The sequence below is a fragment of the Penaeus chinensis genome, chromosome 43, assembly GCF_019202785.1.
Source record: "Penaeus chinensis breed Huanghai No. 1 chromosome 43, ASM1920278v2, whole genome shotgun sequence".
Classification (NCBI taxonomy): Eukaryota; Metazoa; Arthropoda; class Malacostraca; order Decapoda; family Penaeidae; genus Penaeus; species Penaeus chinensis.
In genome coordinates this window covers 8,028,012-8,045,511 of record NC_061861.1, presented here as the reverse complement: position 1 = coordinate 8,045,511, position 17,500 = coordinate 8,028,012, and the positions used below count along the sequence as shown (strand labels likewise).

Genomic DNA, 17,500 nt, shown 5'->3' with positions numbered 1-17,500 from the left:
ATATATGATTATTTGTTGACAGTTTAAAATCAGACAGTATCAGATAGTATATATTATTATTATGGACAATGTGTTGTACTTGATATGTATTGATTTGGGGAGTTGTTAGAATTCATTTATAGTGGTAGTTTTATCAGTAAGGATGAAGAGGTATAATTGTGGCAGTGGCAGTGGGTAGCTTACATCATGTAGGTGCAGCACATGTACATTTACATATCTAGGAATAAATAAAGTATAATTGATGGCATAGTGGTTTATATATATATTTGATAAGGTGTGTTATGGTGTGATTTTAAAATCTTCAATGACTTTTGTTTGTTTCTGAAACTCCCCAAGCAGTTGAAAGTCGGTATCATTGCTATGAATTGCACAATTGATTGGGAGGGAAGCAGGGGGAGGGAGAATGAAGGAAAAGGAATGAGAGTGAGTGTGTGTCACAGAATATTGACTTTTAATGAGTTTGTGTATGTCAATGTAAGGAGTCCCTTTTTTTGTTTACTCTTTTGTATCAGTTGTATATTTAACAGTAATTATTTAGATATATAGCCATATAAAAGCTAGCTTGAACAGTTTTCATGATTAATGAATATTTGGTTATTTGAAAGGTTTTATTAGAGTGTTCTGTTGTGTTGCAATGCCAGTGTCAGTAGACTCCTATAGCATTGCAATATGAAATTGAACATTGACTCAATTATTGTAGCAGAAAAAGCAAATAGTTTAAAAATTAATATGTATATTTGGTAATACATTGTCGACATTCAATAGATACTTGTATTTTGATTTTGGAAAAAAGGCTCTTTTATATGCATGGAGGATATATTCTTCTATATTCAGAAATTGAGTCTTTGACTGAAGCTCAACATTTGACAAAATCTTTGATCACACAGGTCGTCAGTCCTTGGGGAACACCAACATCAAACGTCCCTGCCAACCAAGCTTATTATAAGAAAACAGATACTGTTAGCCCAACTGCTGTGCCTGTGTCCTCACCTTGGGCTCCAGAATTGCAGAGTGCTTCTTACAATAGCGGGGCAGCATATGGAACAAATCAGTGGAATACTAGTAGTGTAGATAATCAAGGACAGTGGAACAGTAACGGTGCTCAGTGGAACAGTGGAGGGTGGAATAACGGTGGAACACAAGCTGCGGAAGGACTGTGGAACAGTCAAAGTGCCTCATCTTGGACCAGTGGGAATTCCATTCTGTCTGGTCTTGACGATTCAGATATGGCTTCTCGTGACCGCACCCAGGAGTTTGCACGAATTGTGCGATCGCAACAAGGTAGTCTAACAAATGGTGCTCTGCCCCACAAAGATGGAAAAAGAACACGTGACTTGCGTCAGTACAAAGACTTCATGCAAAGATCCAAGTAAGTATATAAATCACTGGCTTTTTTCATAACCTTATAGAGGATGAGTCTCCTCCTCTTCCTCCTCCTCCTCCTCCTCCTCCTCCTCCTCCTCCTCCTCCTCCTCCTCCTCCTCCTCCTCCTCCTCCTCCTCTTCCTCCTCCTCCTCTTCTTTCTCCTCCTCTTTCTCCTCCTCTTTCTCCTCCTCTTTCTCCTCCTCTTCTTCCTGCTGCTCTTCCTCTCCCTCCTCCTCCTCCTCCTCCTCCTCCTCCTCCTCCTCCTCCTCCTCCTCCTCCTCCTCCTCCTCCTCCTCCTCCTCCTCCTCCTCCTTATTATATACATTATAATTACTATAAAGTTATAAATATTAGTAACAGCAAAATAAGAGAATGTGAAATATTTTTGTAAATCAAAGAAAAGGGTAAACGGGCGAGACAGGCAGTACTCATAATTGGATCATTGGTGACTTAGTACAAGTGTAGCCATCTATGTGTTAAAACAATTAAACAAGTAAACTCACAGTGGGTATGGCATGCACATACACGTCATGCCCGTTGACATTGGGTTAAATGCTCAGACTTTATTCAGACTAGATTAGTGTAAAGAATAGATAGTGAAGGTTATAATGAATAATTCTTTTTGTAAGTAGAAAGCATCAGAGAAGTTTTGTAAATACAGTATTCAAAATATTTGGCATTATGTGCTGAACAGTATACAGTATATTTGTGCAGTTAAATACTATAATCCAACTTTCAGAGTTCTTGTTGAACTTGAAAAGTAAACAAAAAACATCAACATATCATATTTGCAAAATTAGAGCAAAAGTAGATTAAGATTTTGTTTTTATTTTTTTTCCCCAGGTTGATTCACAGAAATATATCCAGCACATGGGCAAAATTGGAAAAATTAACTCACTGTAAGTATCATGTTTATTTTTATTCTTGTGTTTAATGATATCAAATCTTTGTATCATATCCTCTTTGCACCAATAATAGACCTTATGTATGGTTCTTTACATGTCATCCTATTTTCCCCAGTGGCAAGAAAAAGATCTCTGTTCGATGACAGCCACGACCGAGAGATTCAGGAGTTGACAGGCATCATCCGCCATGACTTGTCTTCCCTGACCAAGCAGCTGGGAGACCTTCGCAACCGATCCCATGTCTCGGTGTCCGGGAACAATACTGCTCACATGCAGAAACACTCCTCCAATATTGTGGGATCACTCCAGACCAAGGTGGCTCTTATAACGCAGAAGTTTAAGGATGTCTTGGAGGTTCGAACTGAGGTATGTCATGCAGTGTCATCAAGAGAGTGTTTTATATCATTAGTTTCTCTTATATTGTTTATATTGATTACATTTAGGCACTGTTGCTTCTCTTTGAAAGTTTTTTTCAAATTTTTCTTGATTAAGATTCTATGTCTAGTCAGCATCTTTAAGCTTTTGTAACGTGTTTGCAAAGTGTTTATATATATCCATACTTTAGACCTTATTTTAGTATCTTACTCCAGTGCTCAGAGGAACCTGATTTTCTCAACAGAACTTAAAGAAACAGGCAGAACGGCGAGAGCAATTCACAGGTGGCGCTGTCAGTAGTGAGTTACCTCCAGGTGCTGTAGCAGGACACCATCAAGGTTCTGTGTTGTTAGCAGATGAAGCGGCTGCATCAGCTTACAGCAATGGTGAAGTGTCCATTAACTTAGGGCAAGGAGGTGCTTACCATCAACAGTTGCAACTGATGGAAGAACAAGATACATATTTACAAAACCGGGCTGATACAATGCGTACGATTGAATCAACTATTGTAGAACTAGGCCAGATGTTTACACAGTTGGCGACGATGGTCAAAGAGCAGGAGGAATTGGTTCACCGGTAAGTATTTGATGATTTACAAAAGCATTTTTATACTTGCAGAATGAGGCAAAAGAAATAAACACACAGATATGCATACATGTAAAAAACACACACACACACTCACTCACACTCACACTCTCTCTCTCTCTCTCTCTCTCTCTCTCTCTCTCTCTCTCTCTCTCTCTCTCTCTCTCTCTCTCTCTCTCACTCTCTCTCTTCTCTCTCTCTCTCTCTCTCTTCTCTCTCTCTCTCTCTCTCTCTCCTCTCTCTCTCTCTCCTCTCTCCTCTCTTTCCCTCTCTCCCTCTCCCCCTCTCTTTCCCTCTCTCCCTCTCCCCTCTCTTTCCCTCTCTTCCTCTCTCTTCCTCTCCCCCTCTCTTTCCCTCTCCCCCTCTCTTTCCCTCTCCCCCTCTCTTTCCCTCTCTCCCCTCTCTTTCCCTCTCTCCCTCTCTCCCTCTCCCCTCTCTCCCCTCTCTTTCCCTCTCTCCCTCTCCCCCTCTCTTTCCCTCTCTCCCTCTCCCCCTCTCTTTCCCTCTCTTCCCTCTCCCCCTCTCTTTCCCTCTCTCCCTCTCTCCCTCTCTCCCTCTCTCCCTCTCCCCCTCTCCCCCTCTCTTCCCTCTCTTTCCCTCTCTCCCTCTCCCCCTCTCTTTCCCTCTCTCCCTCTCCCCCTCTCTTTCCCTCTCTCCCTCTCCCCCTCTCTCCCCCTCTCCCCCTCTCTTTCCCTCTCTCCCTCTCCCCCTCTCCCCCTCTCTTTCCCTCTCTCCCTCTCTTCCCTCTCTTTCCCTCTCTCCCTCTCCATCTTTCCCTCTCCCTCTTTCCCTCTCCCTCTCATATTCTCAATATATTATCTTTCTCTTTCTTTCTCTTACTCTCTTTCTTTCTCTCTCCCTCCCCCTCCCCCTCCCTCCCTCCCTCCCTCCCTCCCTCCCTCCCTCCATCTTTCCCTCTCCCTCTCTCTTTCCCTCACTCTCCCTCTTTCACTCTCCCTCTCTCTTTCCCTCACTCTCCCTCACTTTCACTCCCTCTCTCACTCACACTCCTTAGCATACTCTATCATATTCTCAACATAAACTTTCATTCTCAATGCAGTTTGCAGTTCCCTGTATCAGTTCACTCCATCCACTCTTACATTCCTCTAAGTAAGAGTCCCCGCAAACACACAAATACTTACAAAGACCCATACATATTCACACATCCATAAAGCTTGTACATATCTGTGAATGTCCATACATCCATATACACATACACATACACCTAAAAGCACTCAACCAAATATATATATATGTGTGTGTGTGTGTGTGTGTGTGTGTGTGTGTGTGTGTGTGTGTGTGTGTGTCTGTGTGTGTGTGTGTCTGTGTGTGTGTGTCTGGAGTTCATATGTAACCAATTTGTAGTTACTGTGTGACACTTGTTCAGATCTCTTTTTTTTTTTTTTTACTTCATAGGACTTTGTTTTGATATTATACCTATGAGAAAATTAGTGTATTTCTTCAGTTTTGAAACATTTAAAATCTCAAAAACTCACCATTGCAACTTTCTCTTTCAACAGAATTGATGCCAATGTAGAAGATGCAGAATTAAATGTTGAAGCAGCCCATTCCGAACTTCTTAAGTATTTTAAGTCCGTTTCATCTAATAGAATGCTGATGATTAAAGTGTTTGGTATAATGATTGTTTTCTTTGTTATTTTTGTTGTTTTTATGGCATAGAATATATGTGATATTAGTATTGTTTATATTGTGAGAGTATGGAATCTTGTTAACACCATAATAGAAAGGTATCCAATAGCTTTGTAAAATATATATTATTATAATAATGAGAATTAGAAATTATTGCCAGTACTTTTAGATAGTAAAATTCTCCTCCACTTACAATTGTAAGTACCAAAAAGTACTGATGACTGCAGCTCATAAAGGATCAGCAGTGCCTCAAGTGGTACTTGTCCAAAACATAGTTCAGAGAGTATTGCTTGATACTACCACTAGATTGGTACTTGAGGTTTCAGCATTATTACTTGGAATGAGCACTGATATGAATTCCACCCATAATTTTGGAGCCATTTCCCTAACAGTTGTTTAATTGGTACTATATTGTGAGTTCATAAGTAGAGGACAGTTCTGCAATCAAAATATTACAGGCAGTAGTTTCCAGCTTGGATAATGAGTATAACTGAAGTATGTTTCAAGGTGTTTGTGGGACAGACTTTTTATTTTTATTTTTTGGGATTATTATTGTGAATATCAAGTTGTTGTATCTCAATTTCCTCTATTTTTATTTTTTTATTTTTACCTATTCCCTCATCCTTTCCTTACTATTCTCTTCCCCTTTTTTTTCTTCATATTCCTCTTATAAAATTCTTGTTCTTGCCTTCCTCTCTCATATTTAAAAACAAACACATTTTTGGTGTGAAAGAACTTGTGAGGAAAGAAATTCTATCTCGACACTATTGCTTCCATTGCATCATGTATATAATAAAGAATTGCTTCTCTCTCTCTCTCTCTCTCTCTCTCTCTCTCTCTCTCTCTCTCTCTCTCTCTCTCTCTCTCTCTCTCTCTCTCTCTCTCTCTCTCTCTCTCTCTTCGTTTTTGCCTCTTCCTTTTTCTGAATAACCCTTCTATTTGCATTAATTTCTTTTCACTCTTCTTTCTGTAAGCCTGATACGGATCCCCCTCCCTTCACCTTGTTATTCAATACTCCATGGGCAACATTTCTCTCCTTTTCTTTATAGGATCTTTTCCTGCTATTTTCTCTTTCTTTATTTCTGTTATTGTTTCTTAGTTTCAAGACCTAGACCTTCCATCTAAAAGCAATCGATCAATGTCTCCAACCTTTTATCTATTTATTTATTTTTATTAGTGTTTGTGTTCCTCTCCGGTAACACCTTCCTTTGAAATATTGGAGCCAACAATGAAAATAATTATAATCATAATAATAATATATATTCATTCCAGTTTTTGTATCTTCAAAAGTAATACCTAATTTCCAGTAATCATGTCTCGCATGTGCATATTCCCTTTTGTATGTGCAGATATCAACACAAACCCCATTTACGCTCATAAACACTAAACTTACGCGAGGTATTTATTTAGTAAATGCCTTACCATGATTGTGAGACAGCAGTAGAAAGAAAAACTCCAAATTACAGAAAGGAATCTTAAAATCTCAACCTTTCATTATGTATACCTGTATATTAAATAGACTGTATTATTTATCACTTATAATGTATATTGCATAGATTCATTTTAGTTAATATATCAGCCATTCCTTGAAAGAAATTTATGAATCACATTTTGAGGATATGGGTTATATTTATGTATATTTCTCTTTTATTATTTCCCTCCAGTATAAGTAATTCTTTCTTCTTTTTTTTTTTTTTTCTTTTTTTTTTTGCTTTACCAGCCACTCTTTATCAGCTGCCATGGTTGTACAAGCATTATTTATATATGCATGTGTAATAGACATTATAAATACTTTGATTTTATTAATAAACCTGCATATCTTGAGGTCTCGTTTGCTTATCCTATATACAAGATTTTGGCAGAAGTTCCAAAGTCTTATGTAAGAATACACACACTTAGAAGTGTTAAGTAAATAAAGGGACTATAATTACTGTAGTAAATCAATACCCTTTAGTGAATATTAAACTAGGGGGAAACATCTTAGTCTTAGTCAACAAACAGAGAATCTCTTTATCCTTCTGACCCCCCCAATCCTTTGCCTGTTGTTGTCGTGGGGGGGCTTAGGAGACGAAGACTGAGACCCAATGATGGGGAACTCCTCAACCTTGGGACTCAGCCATCGACTCAACTAATTTTGCATAGTCTTTTTTCCCCACTTATATTTTTCGTTTCAGTTTCTTCACCAATCCCTTCTACTATCCACCTCCTAAGGTGTGAGAGCCATGCTGAAAGGATGAAAGGCTGACTTTATGTCAGTCCTGAACGGCCTGAGGGAACCATGGGCACGGTATTCTCCTGCCATACCTGGCCTGAGGGGTGGACTATTTTTTTCCCCAACATACTCCAGGCTTATCATGGCCAATAATGAAGACGTAACCCCACTCTTAGGGGCAATGAGGCTTGCCCCTTTATCAAATAGCCCCAATCCTAGCTCTCCTTTGACCACGGCTCCGAACACTGCAACAACTCCCCCATCATCAATGCATACTAGTACAGTATCAACCCTAATCAACAACCAAGCCCCAGGAGACATTTCTACTCTCCCAACATGCTCAACTTCAACACCTTTACTCCCACAACCTCCTTCATCAACCACCCCATCTCCCCTTATTACTACCTTACAACCTTATTGCCCACCTCCCCATAACACTACCCCCCTCAACACTACTCCCTCCTCCACACGTCCCCGCACTTCTACTACCCCCACCTCTACAAGAATCCTAAATACTCTATTTAGCCCACCCAAATGGGACCGATTTTTCGTGATCCCTCCCACAGCTCCCTACTCTCAAAACACCCTCCTCTTCCAACAATGCCTCCAAAAACAAGTAGGTAAAGTCTCTTTCCGTAGCTGACCCGACCACTCCCGTCTCGTCACAGTAACAACTGAAAACTAAGCTATAGCATTAACAAAACTAACTGATCTATGTGGTAATCCCATCCCTACAGAACCTTGTCCAACCCTCAATACTTGCACCGGAACTGTCTCTATCTCCCCAACAGATTGCCCACTCTATGACAAAGAATGGTCAGATTGTGGAGAGGACTTACTCGCTTGTCTCACAGACTATGATGCAACCTATGTACAATGCTACTCCATTCCTCCCAGAGTAAATCGTAGGAAATCCATCAACATTGCCAAAATTAATTTCCGTAGACATGACCTTCCCTTTAATGTTTACATAAAGGGGAATCCCTACCTGTCCGACCATACCAACCTCCTCCTCGTCAGTGCCAAAATTGTTGGTATTTAGGACACCCAGCCAAACACTGTCATTCCACAGCCAGATGCCCGCTATGTACCCAACCTGGCCATACTCGATCAAACTGCTCTGCACAATCACGCACATGTGCAAACTGTGGCAGCCCCCATAATGTATTTTATAAACGCTGCCCCACCTACAAATTTGAGTCTGAGGTAGCAACTCTCAGATTCAGACTTGGACTCACTCTACGTGAAGCCAGACAGGAAGCACGTCGACGAGGCTTTTCTCTTACCCCCTACTCCAGTAATGTCGCTCACTCTGCCAATCCCCCTACCTCCTAAGCTCCTACACCCTCTCCTAAACCCAACCCCCCTCCATCTAACTTCCCCTCTTCTACCTCCTACCTTCCCCAGTCAAATTCTTTTGCCATCCTAAACCCAGACACTCCAATCTCTACCCAATCAAATTCTTTTGCTATCCTAAATCCAGACACCCCAATCTCTACTACAGCCCCAACACCTTCCCCTCTCCCTCCCCGCACTACCCGCAGCAGACAGAATAAACGTTCCACCCCCTCTTCCCCTACCTCACAATCACCTCCACCTTCCTTTGCCCCTATTTTTCAGACATCAGACTTCTCTTCCCCCCCTCACAAGAAAACCTTTATCTCACAAAACTTCCCAACCAACTCCACTACAGAAACTCTTGAAGATATCCAGAACTACATAATCGTGTCCCAAACTAATACTCATCCACCTTCAAATTCTACAACTCCTGCTCCCTCCACACTCAAAGTGACTGCCGATATCCATCCTCCTCCTACTCATATTCTCCCTACACCCAATCCTCCTACCCCATCCCAACAAAACCCATTCCCCCTGACTCCAGCCCCACCTATATTAACCCTCCCACTATCCCCTCTATCCCTTCCACTCCCTCCTGGATACACACGTGAAACCCTCATGTCACAAGTACCCTCTTCCCCAGACCCTCTACCTCCCGACACCCCTCCTGATACAACACCACCTCCCCAACCTCATTCTTTATCCCCTTCAAATTCTCCAACACGCACTGCAATCTTTGCCAGTAAATCAACGAAAGTATAACTATCCTTCATTGGAACATTCGCGGTTTCCAAATGTTCCTCTTTCAGTTCCACATATTCTATTGTCATGCCCATGTCCTCCCTACATAGACATCCCAACTTATCAGACATCATTACAGAATCTCACACTTTCTGCTTTGACCTGTTTTCCTTCCTCAAATACATATATATCCTTCACTTGATCTAACCCCTTTACATTACCTCATCCGACCCTAACCCATTAACTCACCAATTCCTCAACCCAGCTTTAACAACTAATCACTAACCCAACCATCCTTCACTAACATTAACTATAGTGCTATATGACCTTAGATGTCTAGCACATTTATTTTGCTTTTAACCATTAACCATTAACCATTTATCCTTCTGATTCAGAAAAGCAGATTATTGAAAGCACTGTTAATATTAGGTGTACTCTGATATACCCCCCATTCACTTGCTCATTGTCGTGAGGGGACTTGGGATATGAACCCCTACTTTGGTCCTCAGCCCTTGCCTTAACTTATTTTGTATGTTTCTTTCTTCAACTCAGCTCCCTCTCTTTACCCATTTCACTTTCACACTACCCTCTAGTATTGTTCAAACTATAAATTTACCCTTATCATTAACTCATTCCTAACCCTTTTTGCTACTCTAGTGCCATATGATCTTTTATGTCATATAGCACTTCCTTACCTGAGTAAGTTGCTAATGACCTTAGATGTTGACATGGAAAAAAAATTCAATAAACAAGTAAATACTCTGATATAAGCAAGGATAAATTTTCCTTGCTGTCAGTTTGCAAATAATATTGTTCACATTGTATATTGCAAACTTCTAAACTGGTATACTGTACACATTTTTATAGTGGTATGTAAGATACTGGCTAGTAACAGGCAGTGCCAAATCATTCATGTATAAAATATTTACAGAATAGAAACATTTTCCTTTGCACAAATCGGCTGAGTAATCACACTATTATTCTAGGAGTGTGTTGAGAAATTCCATGAGAATGGTAGAATAAATTTGACTTTGTTTATTACTTTTTTAGTCTTCTTGCTTTTATTATTCAATTCTCTAAGGAATGTGATACTCTATGAGCACCTCATATACAAATAATAAATAACAAGAAGTTTGAAAATCTGTGAGCAATACTCATTCTTTCAGGTGGTTACTTCATTGCTATTCTGTGTAATGGAAGGTGAAACATATTCCTCAAGTCAGTGGGAAAAGGGAGATTAGCCATGTTTCAATAAAGACCATGAACATGGAAAAATGTCACAGAATGCATTAAGTCTATGAATATTAGTAAGTTGTATCTGCTTACTCATAAAAAAAAAAAATCAATAGAAACCAAGTAAATGTATGGAAAGGTGTAAATAAAAAAATAAATAAATAAAATATAAGATGCAAACGATCTAATCATTAGCTGATCCAATTGTCACATCAAGATCAATCAGATGCCTCGTTTCTTTATGCTCTATCAAATTCTTGTTTTAGTTCTATAATTTACAGAGCAGTTTGATATCTGGGATAATTTTATCATGTGTTAGTTAAATATGAAAGCCCCATTTTTAATTGGTGTTTCTACTTTTGCTGTAATAGGATACAGGAACTTATTTTGCAGTTATACTGATGGTCAGATATAACTTTCTTTTCCACTTTTATTTTGTTGAAAATCCTGTCTCCCCCCCCACTTCTCTCTCTCTCTCTCTCTCTTTCTCTTTCTCTTTCTCTTTCTCTTTCTCTTTCTCTTTCTCTTTCTCTTTCTCTTTCTCTTTCTCTTTCTCTTTCTCTTTCTCTTTCTCTTTCTCTTTCTCTTTCTCTTTCTCTTTCTCTTTCTCTTTCTCTTTCTCTTTCTCTCTCTCTCTCTCTCTCTCTCTCTCTCTCTCTCTCTCTCTCACTCACTCACTCACTCACTCACTCACTCACTCACTCACTCACTCACTCACTCACTCACTCACTCACCCTTTCTTTCTCTCTTACATAAATATACATATATAAATATATATACATATGTGTGCGTGTGCGTGTGCGTGTGCGTGTGCGTGTGCGTGTGCACGTGTATACATGTGTATGTATACATATATGTATGTATTTACACATACATGTATACATATGTATACATATATTTACATATATATATATACATAAATATACACACACACACATTATATTCAAAATATAGCAATAGTGTGAAGTTTGGGGGGTAAAGTTCCCAAACCTAAGAAATTAGTGAAAAGGGTTAGGAATAACTTAAAGATTAGGGCAAAATTACTGTTTGAAAAGTAGCAGAGGGTAGTATGGTAGTATGGTAGTGAAAAAGGTAAAGATTGTTTGAAGGGGGAGTAAGGGAGTAGGGAGCATCATGGGGGGGGGGGGGAGGGGAGTGCCAAAAAGGGAAGGAGTTAACAATAAGAAAAAGGAAAGGAGAAAAGATCATACAAAATTAGTTCAGGTGAGTGCAGAACAATGAGAAAGAGACTGAAGGGGAGGGCTTCGTTCATTTTCAATTGAATGAAGTTCTTAAATAAAACATTTATTTTTCTTTGAATTTCTACATATCAAATTTTAGCAGAAGTAACAGTACAGATTCTTTAATATCCAAATGGTTTGAAGATGGATGGCACATTTTAACTCAACCGCCCAGGATTATGTTCTGCCCCCTGTAGTTTTTTTTTGAGAATTTTGTTACATGTGCTCACCCACCAAGGAGTCTATTAGTAGGCCCTAGTGACCTATCCCGATTTTCCCATTCCTTGAATTTGCGGGAAAATGTGTTTTTTCTTTTTAATACAGTTGATATCGATACTGCTGCATCAACATCTAAGATCATTAGAAGTGTATTCAAAATATAGTGATAGCCCAAGGCTTGAGGGCTTTTGGCACCATGGTAAAGTCGAGTAACGAAAGGGGTATAAGAATAGACACAAGGGGTATACAGAATAGCATAAGGTAAAGTTGTTAGAAGCGGGAGTCAAGGGAGTAGGGAACATTATGATAAAATATTGTGGCAAAAATGAGTTCAACAATAAGGATAAGTGGACAGAACAAGGGGATGAAAAGGGGGAAAAGGAAAGGAGGAAAAGAAAAGTTCATTCAAAATTAGTCGAGACGAAGGCTGAGGACCAAGGGTGGGATTCCCCTACATTCGCCTCATGGCCATATCATATCAGGCCCCGCAATTCAGTCTGCAGGGACAGGTGCAGGGAGCCACGCATTCGCAATCCGCATTAATAAACTGCTCGGGTAAGCCCCTTCCCTGGGCACTTTTGCGGGGACTGTTGGCACGACGCAGTTGGCATGACTGATGCTGGCTTACTTAGGATTTACAGCCAAATTTATTGTCAAATTTTTCAGGAAAAATAGTGTCAAAGCCGACTGTTGGAATGTCAACAGTCATTCACAATCGATTTCAAAACCTATAATTGTAAGGGAGAATTCAGGGTTACCAACATGATCACTTCCTATATTTCATTATTAGTAAATCAACCAGTATTGCACATTTCTTATTTTCTGACTCATGTCAACTCTCCTGCCTCAGTGTTTTAATCCATCTAACCTTAATCTAATTGAATGATGCAGATTTTATTTTTCATAAAGGCTGGATAGATGCCACTGGATAAACCTAAAATCTCCCAGAAGCGCACACAACACAAAAAAAAAAAAAAAAATTATATATATATATATATATATATATATATATATATATATATATATATATATATGTGTGTGTATTTATGTATATACTGTATAAACTTGTAAATTCCTACATATATGAAGGCATTGCATTTTGTTATTTTAAAGTTAAGTCTATAACACAAGCATCGATACATTTTCATTAATGCACTCTATTTAATGATTGTTGTCATAAATGAATATTTATGTTATAGATGAAAGTTTAATCTAACAAAAAAGAGAATGCTTAAGTAATTTTCAACTCCCAAAACTAACTCTTATATTCTCTACCAAAGTAACAGCTGTTATTAGTAATGCATGTAAATGGTTTTTAACAACACTCATGTTTTATGGACACTGATTTGTATCAAAATCACACATGCCGAGGTGTATTGAAGATATAGCAATGTGACAAATCTGTTGTCAATAACGATTATCTTCTTGTGAGAAGTTGAAGATCAAATTTATATTTTTCTCTTTGGTGTAATTTACAAAAAAGTAAAACATTGGGATAAAGGAAATATAGTACACTAATAGCTGGAGGTGTGGTATATATTTACATTTTATTATATAAGATTTTTCCAAAGATTCAAAACAAAACTTTCTCTGGTATCTCGTAGTACCATTTACACACTAACCCAAAAAAAATAAGGTATTCACAAAGTGATTTCCTTCAATCTAACTAGCTTTTCTGCAGGGAGAGATCACTCCATGGCTCCAGAGGTAAACAAGCAGTGAGGTATGAGTGGGTTCTTCCGGAATGTGTGCAGTCAACTTGCCATGCAGGGACCTCTCAAAAGCCCTTGATGAATGAGCACGAGCAGGACATGGACACAACTTAATCCAAACTGCCGGACTGGCTTACTGCAAATCAAGCCTACGTCAGAGAGATGTCACAGTTGGCACTTTTTTTGTTTGTTTTAGTTATCTTTTAATTTTTCTTCTCTCTTTTTTTTTTTTTTTTTTTTTTTTTGCACCATCTGTTTGCAGCTCACTAACACCGTCTTCTCACTTTGACACAAGTCTGATGATTTTAACTGGAGTATGTAAAAACTAAGCCACAGAAGGAGACAGGAAGGAGAAAAAAATATAAATAAAAAAAAGTTTTAATTTTTTTCAAAATTAAGGAATATTGCAATTAATGAGCTTAATCATAATCACATGAATTACATCAATAGAATAAAAAAAATATATGAAACAGTTTTTAACTAATCCTAACGCTTTCCATTATTATAGTTGACTGCACGCATGGGAGCCTTGAAGCTAGCAGCGGACTGCTGCTGAATTTGGTATGCCATTGGGTGAATCTTGAAGCCATAAAGCCTTGGTACGAATTGGTTGGTGGGCCGCTTGGGCCGGTATTCTGGATGGACCATAAAGAGCATGTGAGGGAAGCCAGTACCGAAGTAAGCGCCATCTATGTGGTGGTGGCGAGAGGACTTTGGGGTGTAGACGTCACAGCATTTTGGACAGTACAGCTTCACCATGGCCTCTCCTGGGACATCACTTAGACCAATGGGCAGCATTGGCTGGGGGGCAGAAAACAAAACTTGAAGACTGTCTGCCTGCAACAAAATTATGTAAATACTGAACGTAAGAGTACACCCATTAATAGAATCACTCACCCTTGTGTTGATTCTTAAACAAAATAATAGACAAACAAAAATATGAAATGAAAATTATATAAATACATCATTAATCTACAAAGTAAATATTAAGAAAATAACCAAAATTATATTACCAATATTTAAAATTTTAGCTTAATATTTCTTGTTATACAAAGACAACAAATGACACACAACCCCACCCCCACCACCACTACAAGTAAAAAATTTAAAATAGGGGCCAGAGAATCCACATTAGAAAATGAATAATGACAAATAAACAAAATAACTGTCTTCTGTTAGGGTATCTCACTTCCATAATGAGAATATCATTAAAAACAATTAGTAATACTATACTTTTGAATATGTAGACAACTCGGCCAATATGACCAGTTTATTAAGGAATACCAAAAGGCATGCATTTCAATTCAGGGGAAAAATGAGGGAGGGAGATGGAGAGGAGGGTAGAAAAGGATGAGGGATAATAGGTGAGAAGAGGGTGAGGGATAATAGGTGAGAAGAGGGTGAGGGATAATGGGGAGATGAAAGTATGAGAAACTGAAAACAGAGGAGAGAGGTATGTGGGGGAGAGGGAGTTGTACTCAGTTTATGTTTAATTCAAGTAAATAAAATAGAAATTCTATAGTCTGCAAAATAATTCTTTACGAATAATCAGTATTATTCATTTTACTCATAGGCAAATTTCAATGTAAGCTCTTAATATAGATTTTGTTAGCCAAAAATATGGCATCTTAAACATGCACTCACTGAACCCAGGTGGAAAATAAGCATGCAATAAACTGATTATGAAAGTCAATACTACAGATATATGAAAACTAAATATACAAGTATTTCATAGATAGATAAGACATATAGATACATACAGAGATGTATAGTGACATTGTGCATGTGCATATGAGGATATGTATTTAATATATTTATTGTAATTAACTTCTAGAAGCTGCTGGACACTAAGCCATATATACAAAATATTTCAACTTTTATATTTATGTATTTAAACAAAGCATTATCTCAAAACTTAGTAAATAATCAACTTTTACAATTTCTATAATACAAATCACAATGGCTAAGACCAAAGCATAATGAATGTTAAACATAAAAAATTATAATGTAGTCTTGGGACTCTCTTGCTTCAAAATATTTGCTTTACTTTCAATTATATATGGCATTAAAAATATCTTCCTCACACCTTCACAATCTCATCTCATGATAATGTTCTCAAAGACAAGTTATGAGGTCACAGGCTGGATCAGCTGGGTGCTTATCTAAAAGGAATGGGTAATAATGGCTTTATCTTATCTTTTATCATTCTATTACTTCCCAGGAGTTATTTTATCATTGTTAAGTTCATAGTGATAATGTTCGCGTATTACACAGCTCACATCTTTAGACCTATAACCTTCGATTACAGAAATCTTAAAAGAAATACCATCAATTAACAAAACATGAATATGAACACACTGTCTTGATACAGAGAAGCAAATATTTCTATATCACTAAGTACTTTTCTCAGAAACAAGGGCAAGTGAACATCTACAGCAAAATCAGATTGTCCCATCAAATTGTTATAGATGTGCCAGTAGTGATTGATATACAATCTGGTAAAAACAAGGTTAGCTATAATGCTAATAACAAAACATATGAACTACAAAAAGCAAGAGCCAAGTAAGAGTTCAACAGATTTAGGTATTCAATAGTTTGCCTAATTCTTCCCTTTCCTGCAGCACTTATTTTGTTTTGAGCTTCAGACACATGCAGCTTATAAACCTGTAAATACTGTTCACTATATGGAAAAAAAAAATTATACATATATTACCCCATATTTACCAAGCATTATCTTTATTCAAAAGAAACCCAAAATAAGAAAATTACCTGAATATTTGAAAACGGTAAAATAAAATACCAATTACCAAAAAACCTTCTTGCTGCCAGAGAAGCTAAGGATACCCTTTCATGAACTTGATATCATCTTATATACAATTTCGAACATAACACTAAAAGCGGCCAAACAATGGGAATGTATATTTCATTCCATACCTATTTACTTTTACAAATAACACTTGCATGATGGAAACTCACCAAACAATTTTAGCAAAAACTGTAATATACTTATGTATCCACCCATTGACCAACAAACTACACTGAAATGCATCACAGCTTACAGGACTAATCATTGTATCTTTTAATTTTAAAAAATATTTATATAAATATAAGAGTGATCAATGAGCCTTATCAAAACATCTGAGCTTTCCATCCACTAAGAAACACATACCTGATTTTCACAATAGACTCGTGGACAATGACCAAAATCTCCAGCTTGATACTTCTCTATCATTTGAGCTATTCCGCGATTGGTTAAAATGTAGCGAGCGTGGATGAGGCCATACAGCATTTCTGCCGCCTGTTCTATTAGGTCACTCTGGTGAGGGATCTCTTCCTCCTCATCTGTTGGTAGAGGAAAGGGTTGCCAGGAAGGAACTCAAATAGGAGACAAATGGAAAACTACAATAAAAATTATGGGAAAAAAGCACATTCACATTGCAATGAATCCAACAATTCACAGAGAGACAGACACAGACAAACACAGACAGACAGACAGACAAACAAACACAGACAGACAGACAAACAAACACAGACAGACAGACAGACAGACAGACAAACACAGACAGACAGACAGACAGACAGACAAACACAGACAGACAGACAGACAGACAGACAAACACAGACAGACAGACAGACAGACAGACAAACACAGACAGACAGACAGACAGACAGACAAACACAGACAGACAGACAGACAGACAGACAAACACAGACAGACAGACAGACAGACAAACACAGACAGACAGACAGACAGACAAACACAGACAGACAGACAGACAGACAAATAAACACAGACAGACAGACAGACAAATAAACACAGACAGACAGACAGACAAATAAACACAGACAGACAGACAGACAAATAAACACAGACAGACAGACAGACAAATAAACACAGACAGACAGACAGACAAATAAACACAG

At 38.2% G+C, this 17,500-nt stretch overlaps 2 protein-coding genes across 6 annotated transcripts in view; one reads left to right on the top strand and one right to left on the bottom strand.

Moving 5' to 3' along the window:
- The window catches only part of LOC125048303 (syntaxin-5-like), a 9,149-nt gene extending 2,445 nt beyond the window's left edge, over positions 1-6,704 (top strand). For all 3 annotated transcript variants that reach the window (XM_047646949.1, XM_047646951.1, XM_047646950.1), the window contains exons 3-7: positions 888-1,369; positions 2,209-2,264; positions 2,386-2,636; positions 2,890-3,221; positions 4,751-6,704. In XM_047646949.1, coding sequence (XP_047502905.1) covers positions 888-1,369; positions 2,209-2,264; positions 2,386-2,636; positions 2,890-3,221; positions 4,751-4,910 — 1,281 coding nt within the window. In that variant the 3' untranslated portion in view covers positions 4,911-6,704. The remainder of the gene's footprint in view (positions 1-887; positions 1,370-2,208; positions 2,265-2,385; positions 2,637-2,889; positions 3,222-4,750) is intronic.
- A 6,682-nt stretch (positions 6,705-13,386) lies between these two features.
- LOC125048288 (casein kinase II subunit beta) overlaps positions 13,387-17,500 on the bottom strand; it is a 14,818-nt gene continuing 10,704 nt past the window's right edge. For 2 of the 3 annotated variants that reach the window (XM_047646927.1, XM_047646926.1), the window contains exons 4-5: positions 16,746-16,918; positions 13,387-14,413 (exon numbers count right to left, since the gene is read on the bottom strand). In XM_047646927.1, coding sequence (XP_047502883.1) covers positions 14,063-14,413; positions 16,746-16,918 — 524 coding nt within the window. In that variant the 3' untranslated portion in view covers positions 13,387-14,062. The remainder of the gene's footprint in view (positions 14,414-16,745; positions 16,919-17,500) is intronic. The other variant, XM_047646928.1, reaches the window with a different exon arrangement.